At 37.8% G+C, this 13,421-nt stretch overlaps 1 protein-coding gene across 4 annotated transcripts in view; it reads left to right on the top strand.

The window, feature by feature from the left end:
- Window positions 1–13,199, top strand: part of USO1 (USO1 vesicle transport factor) — a 49,971-nt gene extending 36,772 nt beyond the window's left edge. For all 4 annotated transcript variants that reach the window (XM_075284847.1, XM_075284835.1, XM_075284828.1 and 1 more), the window contains 11 exons: window positions 3,499–3,609; window positions 3,885–4,003; window positions 4,357–4,538; window positions 5,677–5,798; window positions 6,741–6,879; window positions 7,835–7,998; window positions 9,225–9,296; window positions 9,609–9,707; window positions 10,093–10,194; window positions 11,559–11,774; window positions 12,269–13,199. In XM_075284847.1, coding sequence (XP_075140948.1) covers window positions 3,499–3,609; window positions 3,885–4,003; window positions 4,357–4,538; window positions 5,677–5,798; window positions 6,741–6,879; window positions 7,835–7,998; window positions 9,225–9,296; window positions 9,609–9,707; window positions 10,093–10,194; window positions 11,559–11,774; window positions 12,269–12,355 — 1,413 coding nt within the window. In that variant the 3' untranslated portion in view covers window positions 12,356–13,199. The remainder of the gene's footprint in view (window positions 1–3,498; window positions 3,610–3,884; window positions 4,004–4,356; window positions 4,539–5,676; window positions 5,799–6,740; window positions 6,880–7,834; window positions 7,999–9,224; window positions 9,297–9,608; window positions 9,708–10,092; window positions 10,195–11,558; window positions 11,775–12,268) is intronic.
- Window positions 13,200–13,421: the final 222 nt, after the last annotated feature.

Raw genomic sequence — 13,421 nt, 5'->3', positions numbered from 1 at the left:
CGATCACAAAAACTGAAGAAGTAGTTGTTAGCAAGAAGATGTTCCCTTATATCATTAATTTGTGGGAAGAAAGTGTTTATGCTTTCTTAATTTTTTTTCTCGCCTTTATTCTTTTATTCCATCGTAAGGGGTTATGCTATGTTCATATCTGCACCCAGATGTCAGTTGTTCTAGTCCTTGTGACAACCAGATCAACAGACACATGGACCATTAAAACAGCGGATGCCGGTGGTGCCCGACAGACTTTAATGGGATCCTCTGCTTGTCCATTGTTTTAAATTACACTGCCAGAGGAAAAAATTCAACTTGCAACACTTTTTTTCCCTGGGAATTTTCGGCAGCAACGATGACAGAGTCCAGCACAGATGTAAACCCAACCTTGGGGTGTGTCCATGTCTGTGTTGTGGCCTCCTTTGTTAATCGGCTATTTGTCCCATCAAAGGAACCAAAGAACCAATAAGAACTGATCCTTTCAGACATCCATTGCTTCCAATGGATGTTTAAAACCATCAGTTTGCATACTTTCCTTTGTAGAATGCACAAGATCTGTTGTTGTTTTTTTTTTATCAAGGATGTCAACAGCAGCTGGGTACAGAAAAAATACATTTTTTTTGTGATGTATCCATAAAAAACTGAAAAATAGTGCAGTTGCGAGCATAGACTGGTATGGGTCTTTAAAATGAATACAAATGGACGGTAAGGAACGCCTCCTCTGACAGTATAGCGCTATGGATAAGTATTGTCAGGAGGGGCGTTCCCAGCTACACTGTCAGGAACGCCCTTCTTACAGTGATGAGCTATCGGTAATTGCACCGATATCTCCAGTCCCAGGGCATATAATAGGAAAGAGGACAGTGCACTGAATTCAGCACACTGTCAGCTTTCTAGCAGTGTATAAAACCACGTGTGCCCGAGGACATGAAAGGTCCTCTTTAATAAAAGGTGTAAATATTGTAGACTATGGCACCAGACAAGGTTAACCAGTTCCTTTTCAGTCTGTGATTTCTGAGGAGCACTGGTAATTTTAAATATAGTGAAAATCCCATAGGTAATTTAGGGGAAGATTGGCATATGTGAATGGAACATAACAGGCTCGATAATCTTTCTTGATTTGAAGTAGAGATTCTGCATGATATAATAGTGATTGTCTTCAAAGCCTATGTTATTCTGACGGGGTAACCCATGGTTGTGTTAGTTGCTCCAGAATTATTTAATGGGGAATGGAAGTATTTACAGGCATGTCATAAGTGGTGACAGGTCCTCTTTAAATTGTGATTTGCACTATTCATCCGTATTGCTTGTATGTGAATGGTTGCAGTATAAATATTACTTTTTTATGTTTAAATTACTACTATTGCTGGAAAGTTTTATAACAATTTGTATAACAATGGATTCTTAAACTGACTGACTTGCACTAACCTCATTATAATTGTTTTGCAATTGCATTGTGGTCCTACCTAAACAGTTTGCTAACTTGTTACTGTTCAATGGCCTTCTTTTATTATAACTAGATCATATCATGAGTGTTTTTTTTTTTTTTTCCTGTTGTGTGCACAAAGAAGCCTCACTTGTCACTCTTCCTATTTACCCGATTTTTTTTTTTTTCTTTTAAAAAAAAAGTGGGCAAATAATAATTACCAGTTTTCACTTATGGATGTGCCCACGGATTATTAGAAATAAGATTTTAGAAAGAATAGTGACTACTAGAAGCCAAGACATATTATTGGTATGTTATGTCTTGTACACAGTTAGAAAAAGGAAGGCATGCAAGTTAACGCATGAAATGTTCATGTTAACCATCAAGTGAGAAAACTTTCTAAAAGAGTTATCTCGCCATTTTTGACATGGATTTTCAAAATAAAGCCATGTGCCCGAGACCATACAATGTCCACATCCTTTCCACCAATGTGTGCGTGATTTTGCAGACAAAATGGAAATTTTACCTTCAAACTCATGCAACCATTGGTCTTCAGAGATGGGTAGGGTTTTGGCCGTATTTTGCATCTGCACCATGTGGCTGTACCTTAAGGACTCCAATTTTGATAGGTCTGAGACATCTACCGTAATTAATAATGTATTGTGAAATCTTGTGACTGACCACTTTATAGGAAACCTGTCAAGTGCTTTTTCCCTAAACTGGACCTGACATGTGCTCCCCCTCCCTTAAATTAGCTAAGGTTAATTTGCATATGTCAATTTAAAGCAAATGAAAGCTTAGTGAAGGGCGCTATAGGAAAGGTCATTACTTGATACCACACATGCTGGGGCCAGTTTATTGTTTAAAAAAACGCCAGCTTCCCTTTAAGGGTCTGTTCACACGGTGGAAAATGAAGAGGAATTCCTCTAAATTTTCTGCTGCCGGCATTTTTGCCACAGTCTAGCTGTGCAGGGATGCTGATGCAGTGTATGAGCATTCTGTCGCTTTATCCCGCTACTCAATCAGCCACAGAATCCGCGGCAAGATCGAGCACGACACTTCTTTTTTCTGCGTCCTACTGCCATCCCTGCCTCCCATTGAGGCGGATTCCAGGAGGAATTTGCTCCAGATTCAGAAACAAAATCTACCCACAAATCTGCAGCAAATTCCTCCATGTGAACACACCCTAATTTGCTCTACGCATTGTGCTCAGAATTCTTCTCTTTAGGTGTGGATGGTCGTATTCAAAGTCTTTTTTTTAACTACTATTCAACTTTTGTTCCAAAACTTAAATTAAGCAAACAGAAAAATGAAGTGATTCAGCAATGGTGAGCGAGTAGTATCTCAACATCTACGAGATAAAATAGTGTTCATTACCATTATTCCTATTGTGACACTAAGGCCCGCTTCACATCTGGGTTCAGGATTCCGTTTGGGGACCCCCTGAATGGAAACCTATACACATAGAAAAGCGGTTACCTGGGAAAACACACGGACCCCATAGACTATAATGGGGTCCGTGTGGTTTTCGTTCGGTTTCAGCACGAAACGTGCAGAGAGAAATGTGCTGCTTGCACTGAAGAGAAAGTAGTTTTTGGAGGGCTAAGACTTCTTTATTCAGCACAGGGGTACTGCTAGTTAGATCTACATCGATCAGATATTGATGGCATATTAAATACATGTAAGCGGTCTGTTTTTACTTCCTCAAATCCCAAGACACAAGCACACTCAGCTGTTTTTAGAAGGAAGAGTGCAGTAATAGGATACCTTGTATCTCTCATGAGCACAAAAGGATTGTGGCATGTTGAAATTCGAAATGGAGACAACCACCACACATTAGGTGATAGACTGGTCCTGCCGAAAATGGTGGATTCGACCGACAATCATCTAATGCGTAAATATGTGTTTCCATTGTCTAGTATAATATTGTTTTATATACTTGATTATTATGGCTATAAAGTACTAAAATGGCTGTAAGAAGACATTTACCTGCTTTATTTAGTCTGTCTGTTGTTATTAAGCACTGGACAGAGGGTGAGCACGATTTGCTAAGTGTTTTTGATTGTCTCTTACTTCTATAGGGTAGCAAGGTGCAGACCAGAGTTGGACTCTTAATGTTGCTGTGCACTTGGCTAACCAACTGTCCCATTGCCGTTACACATTTCCTACACAATGCATCTAATGTGCCTTTCGTATCCTTTTATGAGTGTGTATTGTCAATAACAATGCTATTATCATTTTCTAACACAAGTTTAGTAATGAAAAGAGAATATCAAAGCTATCATTGTATTAAAATAATAAACAAATTTAATGTACCTAGGGACGTAGACAGAAGACAGTGCCCCATAGCCAGATTCAGAATGGGCAGTACCCCTCCACTGCCCCCAGACCTCAACTTTAGTATTACTAAAAGCTTAAAAGCTGGTTATATTTGTTTTGAGAATTTTCTTCCTTAATGGACATACAGCTGACAGCGCAGATATCAGAGAACCTCGGAGAAGAGGAGCAGCTTGTTCAGGGGTTGTGTGCCCTGCTCCTGGGAATCTGCATATACTATAATGATAACTCGCTTGAAAACAATACCAAGTAAGTGTGGAATCTACCTTTTACTGTAACAAATGCTACGGTCCATTCTAGTTTTTCTCTGTGGGCAACAGAAAGAAAGCCTATTTTCATCCTAAATGATATGCCTCCTTCTAAGAAAACAGGAGAATGTGAAATACATATTCAGTTTCCTTATTTACATTAATGGTGCAACTCCTTTAAGGGCTGATTTACAATAGGGTGCTGGTATTGTCCCAGTTTTTATAGATCTCCTATGTGTCTTATTTCTTAGTGGGATTTCAGTTATGGACTTTTATATTTTTGTGGATGTGTAAATATAAATGTGTTAAGATTTGCTATTTTTGGTAACCTCAATAAATTGTTTGTTTCTTTAGAGAAAAGTTGAAGCAATTGATAGAAAAGAGAATAGGGAAGGAAATCTTTACGGAAAAGCTGGGCTTCATTACAAAGCATGAATTTTATTCTAAGGCTGCTCAGAAACCTCAACCAAGTTTCTCCAGTCCTGACCACATGATGTTTGATCATGAGTTCACCAAATTGGTTAAGGAATTAGAGGGTAAGCCACCTATCTGTATTATTACTTTTTTATATATTTCAGTGACGTTGACAGTATTTGTTAAAGCATAACTCCATGGATCTCTAGGATATACTTTCTTAAAAGAATACGAAAGATATAACTGAAATAACCTGAAGATCTTCATTTGGGTTCACATCTCCATTTGATTTCTTTGGTTTTCTGTTCAGTGATAGGAACAGAAAACCAAAAATGTTGGCAGTAAAGCATCCATCACATTGGATACAATGGACCCAGTGAATAAAAAGGGAGCCATCTGCTTTTTTTTTTGTCATTTTGCTAGAGATATTTCTGCATGCCGCACATTTTGTTATTTAAGTTTTTTTTTTTCCCCATCTTTGTGATAGACTATGAAATGGAGGCTCCTAACAGTGCATCCCATACACATCTGAACATAGCTTTAGCTAAGCAAGTAATGACACTCTATTGGTGGAGGGAAATTTTCTAGCTAATTCCTATGTTCACAGAAAGATACCAGCCCTTAAAGAGAACTTTTCACTACCTCCACCAACCAGCTCTTTTCATCCTTCTAATAGGCACTGCTCAACTGATTCTGGTGCAGTTTTCTCCCTAGCCTCCATAGTTCCCAAGTAATCAGTGCTGTTAGCTTTGTGCCCAACATCCCAGATAGGCTGTATACTGTCAATCCTACATGTAAGGTTTAGCTGTTCGCTTGAAAAATCGGACATCTTTGTGAACGGACACTTAAGGACAGACACGAACAGTAAAGGACACTGCATGGTGTCCCATTTAAAATAATGCAAAATGTAATGGATACAGCTAGTGTCCGATGCTAATGTCCGTGCAAGATTTTGCACGGACATTAGCGTCGGACACGACGTTAGTGTGAACCCTGCTTTAGCTGTAACAATTGCTCAGAATGCTGTGACCTATAAAAAAAAAAAATGGTGAAAGGTCATCTTTAGTATACCTGTAATATGTATTGTAATATTAATATATATTATGTTTATATAATGTGCTTATAATGTTTGCATTGTAATGCATAAAATTAGTAGACTTATACATTTCTATGTGTTTGAGCTTAGAAAAGACGCGTTATTTAGCTGGTGTTGTATGGAGAGAGATGGACTATTAACTCTTACACTCTTTTTGGCTCCAGTGATCATAATAAAAGCTATTTACAAATCCAGTGAAGAAGATAAGAAAGAAGAAGAAGTGAAGAAGTCTCTGGAGCAGCATGATAGCATTATATCTCACTATAAAACCGTCATCCGAGAGCAGGTGAATGAAAATAAAAGAGAGAGGATTATTAATCATTTTTGCCAGCAAAGCAAAATGAGGCAGCTATTCCACAAGCGCCGAGGATATGAGGACTGCCATTGAATACGCCTGCCTTCATAAATATATATCATAATACATACAGTAAACTAATATGGTAGTTCTAGTTGAATGTAAATGGAAGTCAAGGAAGACATACTCATGGAATAATACCCATGTTTCCCTGAAAATAAGACAGTCTCTTATATTAAATTTTGGTCTTAAAGATTTGCTATGTCTTATTTTCAGGGGATGTCTTATTTTATTTTTGTGTGCTGCTGCCGCCACTGAGCTACGCTGAGATGTGCTTGCTGCATAAAGACTGTATGAAGAAAAACATTGCAGCTGGCTGAACGCTGTGGTACCGTACGTTATATCCATTGTTCTTGCCGCTGTGGGATGAGCTGGGAGAGTGCCCCCACCCCCACCCCACCCCACCCAGCCACATACGATGCTTAGTGTATGTACAGCGGGCATCTCCCAGCTCATCCTACAGCAGCAGGAACAGTGGATAGAGCGTATCGAGCGGTGTCAGCTTCATACAATCTTTGCACAGAATGATTATTATTATTGGGGGATGTCTTACTTTCGGGGGGTGTCTCATATTAGGCAATTCAACAAAACCTCTGCTATGTCTTACTTTCGGGGGATGACTTATTTTTGGGGAAATAGTGTAGTAGCTACACTTTATTTAGTTGGCCTACTACTAAAATGAGATGGGCCATTGTGCACCAGCTTTTATGGTGGCCTGGCCTTTACCCTACAATCTCACTCCTCACTTTCTTATGTTATGCATAGTTTAAAAAGCTTAGTGGAGCGTTCTTAATCTTGTGGTCATTTGCAGTTGAAGAACATTTAGGGGGTGGAGACAAATATTTATTCTTCTATACTTCTTCTATTTTTTAGGACATAAATCTGGAAGAACTGAAACAAACAGTCTCTTCTTTACAAGCTAAAAATGAACAGTTCCAGACTACTATCTCTCAGCAGCTGGCTCAGATTCAACAACATAAAGATCAGTACAATCTTCTCAAGGTGCAGTTAGGTAATGTTCACATAAATACCAATATGTAGAGTATCAGTCCTTTTTATGTAAGTGAAACTCTTTGTGAAGATGCCTTGTGTATTCTCACAGGTGAGGCAATAGTTCGAAGCAGAATGCAGACAGATCCAAGTGGTGTATGGTGGAGGTTGCACAAGTCCAAGATACTGATATAACATCCACTCACACACATACAATCTATGGGGGGTATTTGGATGTTTGGTATTCCAAATGTACACAGATAAAACTCATATAAGATGCCAGTCACATGATAATGTGGCATTCACAATTCTGGGTTACAGTTTATTAGTGTTACTCTTACTTTTAGATCAGGTGGACTGTTCAGCATCTGTATATGTACACCCCACTGATACCAGCACGCCATTTTGCTTCATCCAATATTAGAGGGCACTGTTACATCCTGCAAAGGATAAGTTAACCATCAAGTTAGATATTTTGGCCAAAATGCACAAGTTCTCGAAAGATCCTCATAACTTGTCCCTAGGCTAAAATGAAAAGCTAGCCACTGAAAGGGACATTATTATAAATTGTATCACTGATAGAGGCCACATTGACCTGATGTTTGGTGAAACAATAGTGAAGCTTGACATAGACAGGCCTACGTGGTATATGGTGGAAACAGCAATACTGGTAACACATCCACTCACACAGTCTATGAAGGGATAGCTGCCTATTTTTCTAAATTAACACACATAAAGCTTTATATAAGGTGGCAGCCACATGATAATGTCTGGTGTCTCCATTACAGCATTTTAGTGATGCCTATTCTATTAGATTAGGACTAGACCATTATTTTAGACCATGGCTTCATCTAACATGAGGTAAATGTGACCTTTCTCAGTAAATGATTTATAATAATCCACCGTACATTTATTCTCTTCTTTTTGTTAAAGGCCGAGGCCCAATCACCAGTTTTTTTTCTTATTTCTATAACTAGGAAAAGATAGCCAGCATCACAACACGCTTAACAACAATGCACAGATGAATGGCTTCCAGTCTGAAGAGGTCAGTCGGTTAAAAGAGGAAATAGAAGAACTTAAGAAACAGCATGAACTACTACAAGGAGAGGTTTCTGAAAAGAATGCTCTTATAGAGAACTTGGTAAGATTTTTCTTAATTTACGGATTCCGCTGGGGAGAGTTTATAAAACATAGAGTTGCAGAAGAAACTATCAGTGGCTTTATAGAATTTACATTGGAAATCGACCTTTCATCTTCAGCAAATCTTTTGATTATTTGGTTACATAGGAAACTGGGAATGCAATGGAGATACTGGGTTTGCAATGGAGACAAAGATGTGTTGTTGTTGTTGTTTTTCTAATTTGAAGGGGTTTTTCTGGCAAATAGTGATTCCCTATCATTAAGATAAGTCACATCAATATTAGATTGTTGGAAGTCCAACACCATGGACCCCCGAATATCAGATGTTTTGAGCTGAGTCACTACAGCTCATCTTCTATACAAGTGAACACAAGCTGATATTCGAATACACAGTTATTCGAATACACACAGAACAGAGCCAAATTTCCCTTTGTCCACTGTGTCAGGCCCCTGCTCATCTGATATTGATGGCCTGTCCTAAGGCTAAGGCATAAAAATCATTTGCTGGAAAACCCCTTTAATCTTGAATGTGATATACTGCTAAAGTTTTTTTGTTTGTTTGTTTGTTTGTTTGTTTTTTTAAAGATGTATTGCATGCCCAAAATATTTTGTGCAATTTTTATTTTTTATTGGAAACTTAGCCAACTTAAAGGGGATGGCCCATCTCAAAGATCCTATCTATACTGGTAGCTTATGTAAATTGAAGACTTTTCCTAAACATATTGCTTTAGAAATTCTGCTTTCTTTGCCTGCAATGTGACCTTATTCCTCCCATCATTTACACAGCGTTGCTATAACCACGGACCTGGGAGATAGGACAAGTGAAGCCACTTGTACTCAGTGCCTCCTTTCAGCTAATTGCAGTTTGCTGATAAAGCCGAGTCTGTTATCTCTCTCTGTAAACACACAGATAACACTGAGTCCTTCTGTACAAGAATGTGCATATTATCTGCTCTGCTTACGTGTTCTGTGTCCGTTCAGGAGGGGAAGAAGAAATACAGGAGGGGAGAAGCAGACAGTGCATGCAGCCTGGCTGAAAGACTGACATGGGAGAATCCCTTTAAAATATATGCCCGATTTTCATTCAGCAGTAGATATTTCAATACATCTGGCTCACTTTAAGACTTTTACTGTTAACTGTACACTTGCACTTTCTTACCTTTTAGACAGTATTAGTAAATCTTCCTCATCATCTTTAAGTTGCTTTTTTTTTATATTTGTCTACAGAAGTGCAGTCAAGTTGGAGGTCAGACAGATCAAACCACTGGAGTGTCAGAGCAAGTCACAGAGCTCCAAAAGGTACTGTTCATTTGTTACTGGCATTTAATTTACATGTGCTTAAACTTGTGCACATATAAATAACATATACAAAAACTAATAAATGTTCTTAACACTGATAAGACCAGATAACAGCAGATGACTGCTCTAAAAATAACAGTAGTTATTAATAACTACTATAACTACTGTTAGTAGTAATAACATTGTGAATTATTTCACATGTATAAGTTATAATGTGGCGTCAAATCACAAACCTCAGGAAACATCTGAAATCATGTAAACTTGATGATAATCTTTATTATGTACAGATTATTTAGTCTACTAATTTTACAGGAAATGGAAACACTAAGATCCCAGCTCCATGTTCAGTCTACAGAAATCAACAGACTACAAGCAGAAAGAATGGAATTACTCCAAAAAATAGAAGCCAATGTAAGTTGCACTTTTGTTAGGTTAAAGAGGTATTCTGGTATGACGTTACCCCCTTTATACAAAATAAGGTGTAACTGTCCAATCAGTTGGGGTCCGACCAATTACAAGAACAGGTGCATTTTACATCCATCACATCCATCAGATTTTATTTTTGGTATATGTTATTTAGAAGGTGGTGGTTTTATTTTTGTCACTATTCACATAAATAAAAATTCCAGCCCACACAGACTGTTACAGTAGACTGCAGCTCACTAGTCAACTTTAACTTATAGACTGGGATCACAAGTTTACACTTTTTTTGTCTGATTTTTTTTTTTATTGAATAATAAAGTTATTATGTTAATAAATACAAGTAGATAATATTATTCCTTCATTTTTACCACAGACTACAGTTACAGCATCTGGTGAAAGTGCTACCGCTGCTTCCAAAAATAATGACTATGAGGAGAAAATAGCAAGTTTGCTACAGGAGCTTAAATCTTTAAAGGTTTGTCAGTAACAGCAATTTGCTTGTAGTTAAGTGCATGCTACACCTGCATATTAAGAACAAGGCTGAACTGAAAGACAGCATAGTAAGGGTATGTTCACATATGGCAGGTTTATGGCAGAATATTCAACCATTAAAAATAAGTTCCCATACATGTGGTTGAGGTTGCTTTTGCAGCTTGTACATGTATGGAACAGACAAAGAAACGTCTACAGCAAACCTGCAACATATAATGCTAAAAGTACACTGTGTCTTTGACTGTGACTATTTTCCTTCAACCAAAGATTGCGGGATTTCCTTTAACTCTGAATGGATTGGCCCATTGCAATGTCCAATCTTTTTAGAACAGGAAGTCTCAGACGTGGCACCCTCGGCATTGCGATGTGACTTCATTCACTAACGTGAGCTAGTGAATCTCAACGTGACTCAACAATCGCCTGTTGGGAGAAGCAACCAAAGTTGATGTGTAGCCCTAGCCTAAGCGGGGATTGAAAAATGTGTGTGATCACTATATTCTCTTCCGTTTATAGATACAGAGGATAATTATGATTATATTGCTTTATTTTCTCATATCATATGAATCTATTACTTCTCAGCAAATGTTTTCTTTGACTAATTGCATCTAATTTTGTTGCTGCTTTTATTTTCCAAAGTACCCCTGAAATATAACTTGGGTCAAATTATTCTAAAAGCATTCACATCATCGATGCTATTTCTTCCAGTAAAATGAGCGACGCCTTGGTGGGACTTTATGGATCCCATAATTATTCAGTGTGGAGCATCGAGTACCCCCGGTACCAATCATGCAGCAGACCTGGCATACCACTAGCTTCTGTTATGATGTGAACCTTGTGGAAAAAATATCTAAAACAGTACTGAACCCTATGGATTATCTATAATTGGTAGTGTGAATTTAAAGGGTTATCTCTAACAATTGTGCCAATAGACCTTAAGGAAATATATCAAGCTGTAGTCTCCTTCTGTTTCTCGTTATTGTGGCAATCTGGATCGTGATGGTGGAAAGCCATTGCTGACTGTAATAGTAATGTCAGGATCTACAATATGGTGTTACCTATTGTGTACCTCATCACACTTGGAATATAAATAGGATATGGACTACAGCATGTAAGAGGTGGGAGCAGTATGGATTTCTTTATTTTCTAAGTTAAATGGTTGTCCCTGACTAATCAGCCAGAAATATTGTATCATATGATTGGATACCAGATTGTGGACTTGCAATACTTGCCATGGCATAGAGAGTTAGATAACTATTGTATATTGTGCTTTATATGACGCATGTATATTAGAGTTCCCCTAAAACAACTTGGTAAAACTTACAATCAGCACTTTTTTTTATTCTTCAGGATGAAGTTAAAGGACTATCAGAGGAGAAGACTTCTTTAAAGCGGGAGCTTGATTCAGCCCACAGCACTGCAGCCATTTTACAAGACGAGAAACTTAAACTAGTGCAAGAAGTTACCGAATCCAAGAAGGAACAAGATGATCTTTTGATACTTTTGGCTGATCAAGACCAAAAAATCCTCAGCCTGAAGAGTAAACTGAAAGAACTTGGAGAACAGGTTAGGCATTTTAAGGTTAAAATGAAGTAAGACGTGAGACACTGGCGCTAAAGTAAAGGTGGTTAGAATAGTGGGTACTTCTGTCAGTTAGCACAGTGATGGCTTCGCACTCCTGAGTGGAGAGGTTACAGAGAAACAAGTTTTTCTTTTTTATTTAGTTTTTGTGACCAAAATGTCTGTTATTCAATAAATAAAGATATAACTTTATAAAGTAATTGCAAAAAATGAATGACTCTAATACCTAATGTAAAGATTGAGAGTCCAAACACTCTCTTCCTGTATAAATGTGCTTGCCTTCAGAAATGGTGTTATACCAGCCTGATGAAGGGACCTAGCAGTCCCGAAAGCTTGCAGTTTGTCATCATTTTTTGTTAACCATTAAAAAAGGTATCAACTACTAAGAACTCTCAATCTTTACATTTCATTTCCACTGGCTAATACTGTACAAAGGTATATTTTTTCTATGACTAATACAACATCTTTCTTCTTTATAGGTCGAGGATGAAGATGATTTGGAGTCTGGAGATGCAGGTGATGAAGATGACTTGGACGATGAAGACAGCAGAGATGACGATATGTAGAGACATTTATTGTGCAAACAGATTTCCTGATTTTGTTTTTTTACCGTAATAAAACTCTCTAGTAATTCCCCTAATTGAACCTATTGGACAATATGAAGGCAATGTGAAGGTGAAAACCAAAGGGAGTCATTTAGAGTTGTTGCCATGCATCTTCAGTATAGTACACACATTTCCAAGTCTTTCTTTTGTTAGTAATATGGCTTGGAAATTTGGTCTTTTATTTCTTTGCCAGTGTTATTGCACCTTATTCTCTGGTGCTCCCTCTTTCCCTTGCCAAGTGCAAAACATTGCTATGCAATGTCAACTGATCCTCAGCCCTTGTGCATCTAGTAGTCTCCGCTGAAACTTGCTGCTATGGCCTCTTCACAGCAAACACTGAAAAGATTTCTCTTAATATAGAGATAGACATAGTAAGGAATGGGGGATGGACTGTTCCCTACTCCCATTGTAATTCTAGAGTGTTTTGATACAAGTGTAGTAGACCTAAAATGTAAGTCTAGTGCCTTCACACCTGAGACAGCTGCGTTCCTCAGTGATCCTATCCTATTTAGCATAACCTGTGGAGGCATCAGTATTTGTAGTCCTGGTAAAATCCTTATTTCTTTTATTTGCACCAAATGTCTTTTAACATGGAAGGAGGGTTGCTTAAAACACTTGACACCCTGATAAATATTTTCATACTTGTTGCCATTGTCACTAGTTCACTGTTCCGATAAAGTTATATAATTTATTGGCTCAAGTCAGGCCATAGAGGTTTAGCCACAGAATGACGTTTTAAAAGAGTGAAAATATGAATTACATTAATTTCATGTTTTACAAATAAAATAATGCATTTACTTACCAATGGTTGCATTCTTTCTTTGTTTGGTGAATACGTCACCATGTTTTATATCCGATTCACCATTATGTACCACAATCCAAAACAGATATCATGTAGTACTAAATCAGTGCAGCACCATTAAAATATGTGATAGTTTGCAAAATTTAAGTATGGCATTTAGTGAAATGCCAAGCAAAAGGGGAGTTTACCCTTTGAGAGTCAAATTTTAGAGCTACTCTTTGTAAT

The sequence above is a fragment of the Leptodactylus fuscus genome, chromosome 1 (assembly GCF_031893055.1).
Source record: "Leptodactylus fuscus isolate aLepFus1 chromosome 1, aLepFus1.hap2, whole genome shotgun sequence".
Classification (NCBI taxonomy): domain Eukaryota; kingdom Metazoa; phylum Chordata; class Amphibia; order Anura; family Leptodactylidae; genus Leptodactylus; species Leptodactylus fuscus.
The sequence above is the reverse complement of the archived record's forward strand: the minus strand, read 5'-3'. Positions and strand labels throughout refer to the sequence as shown.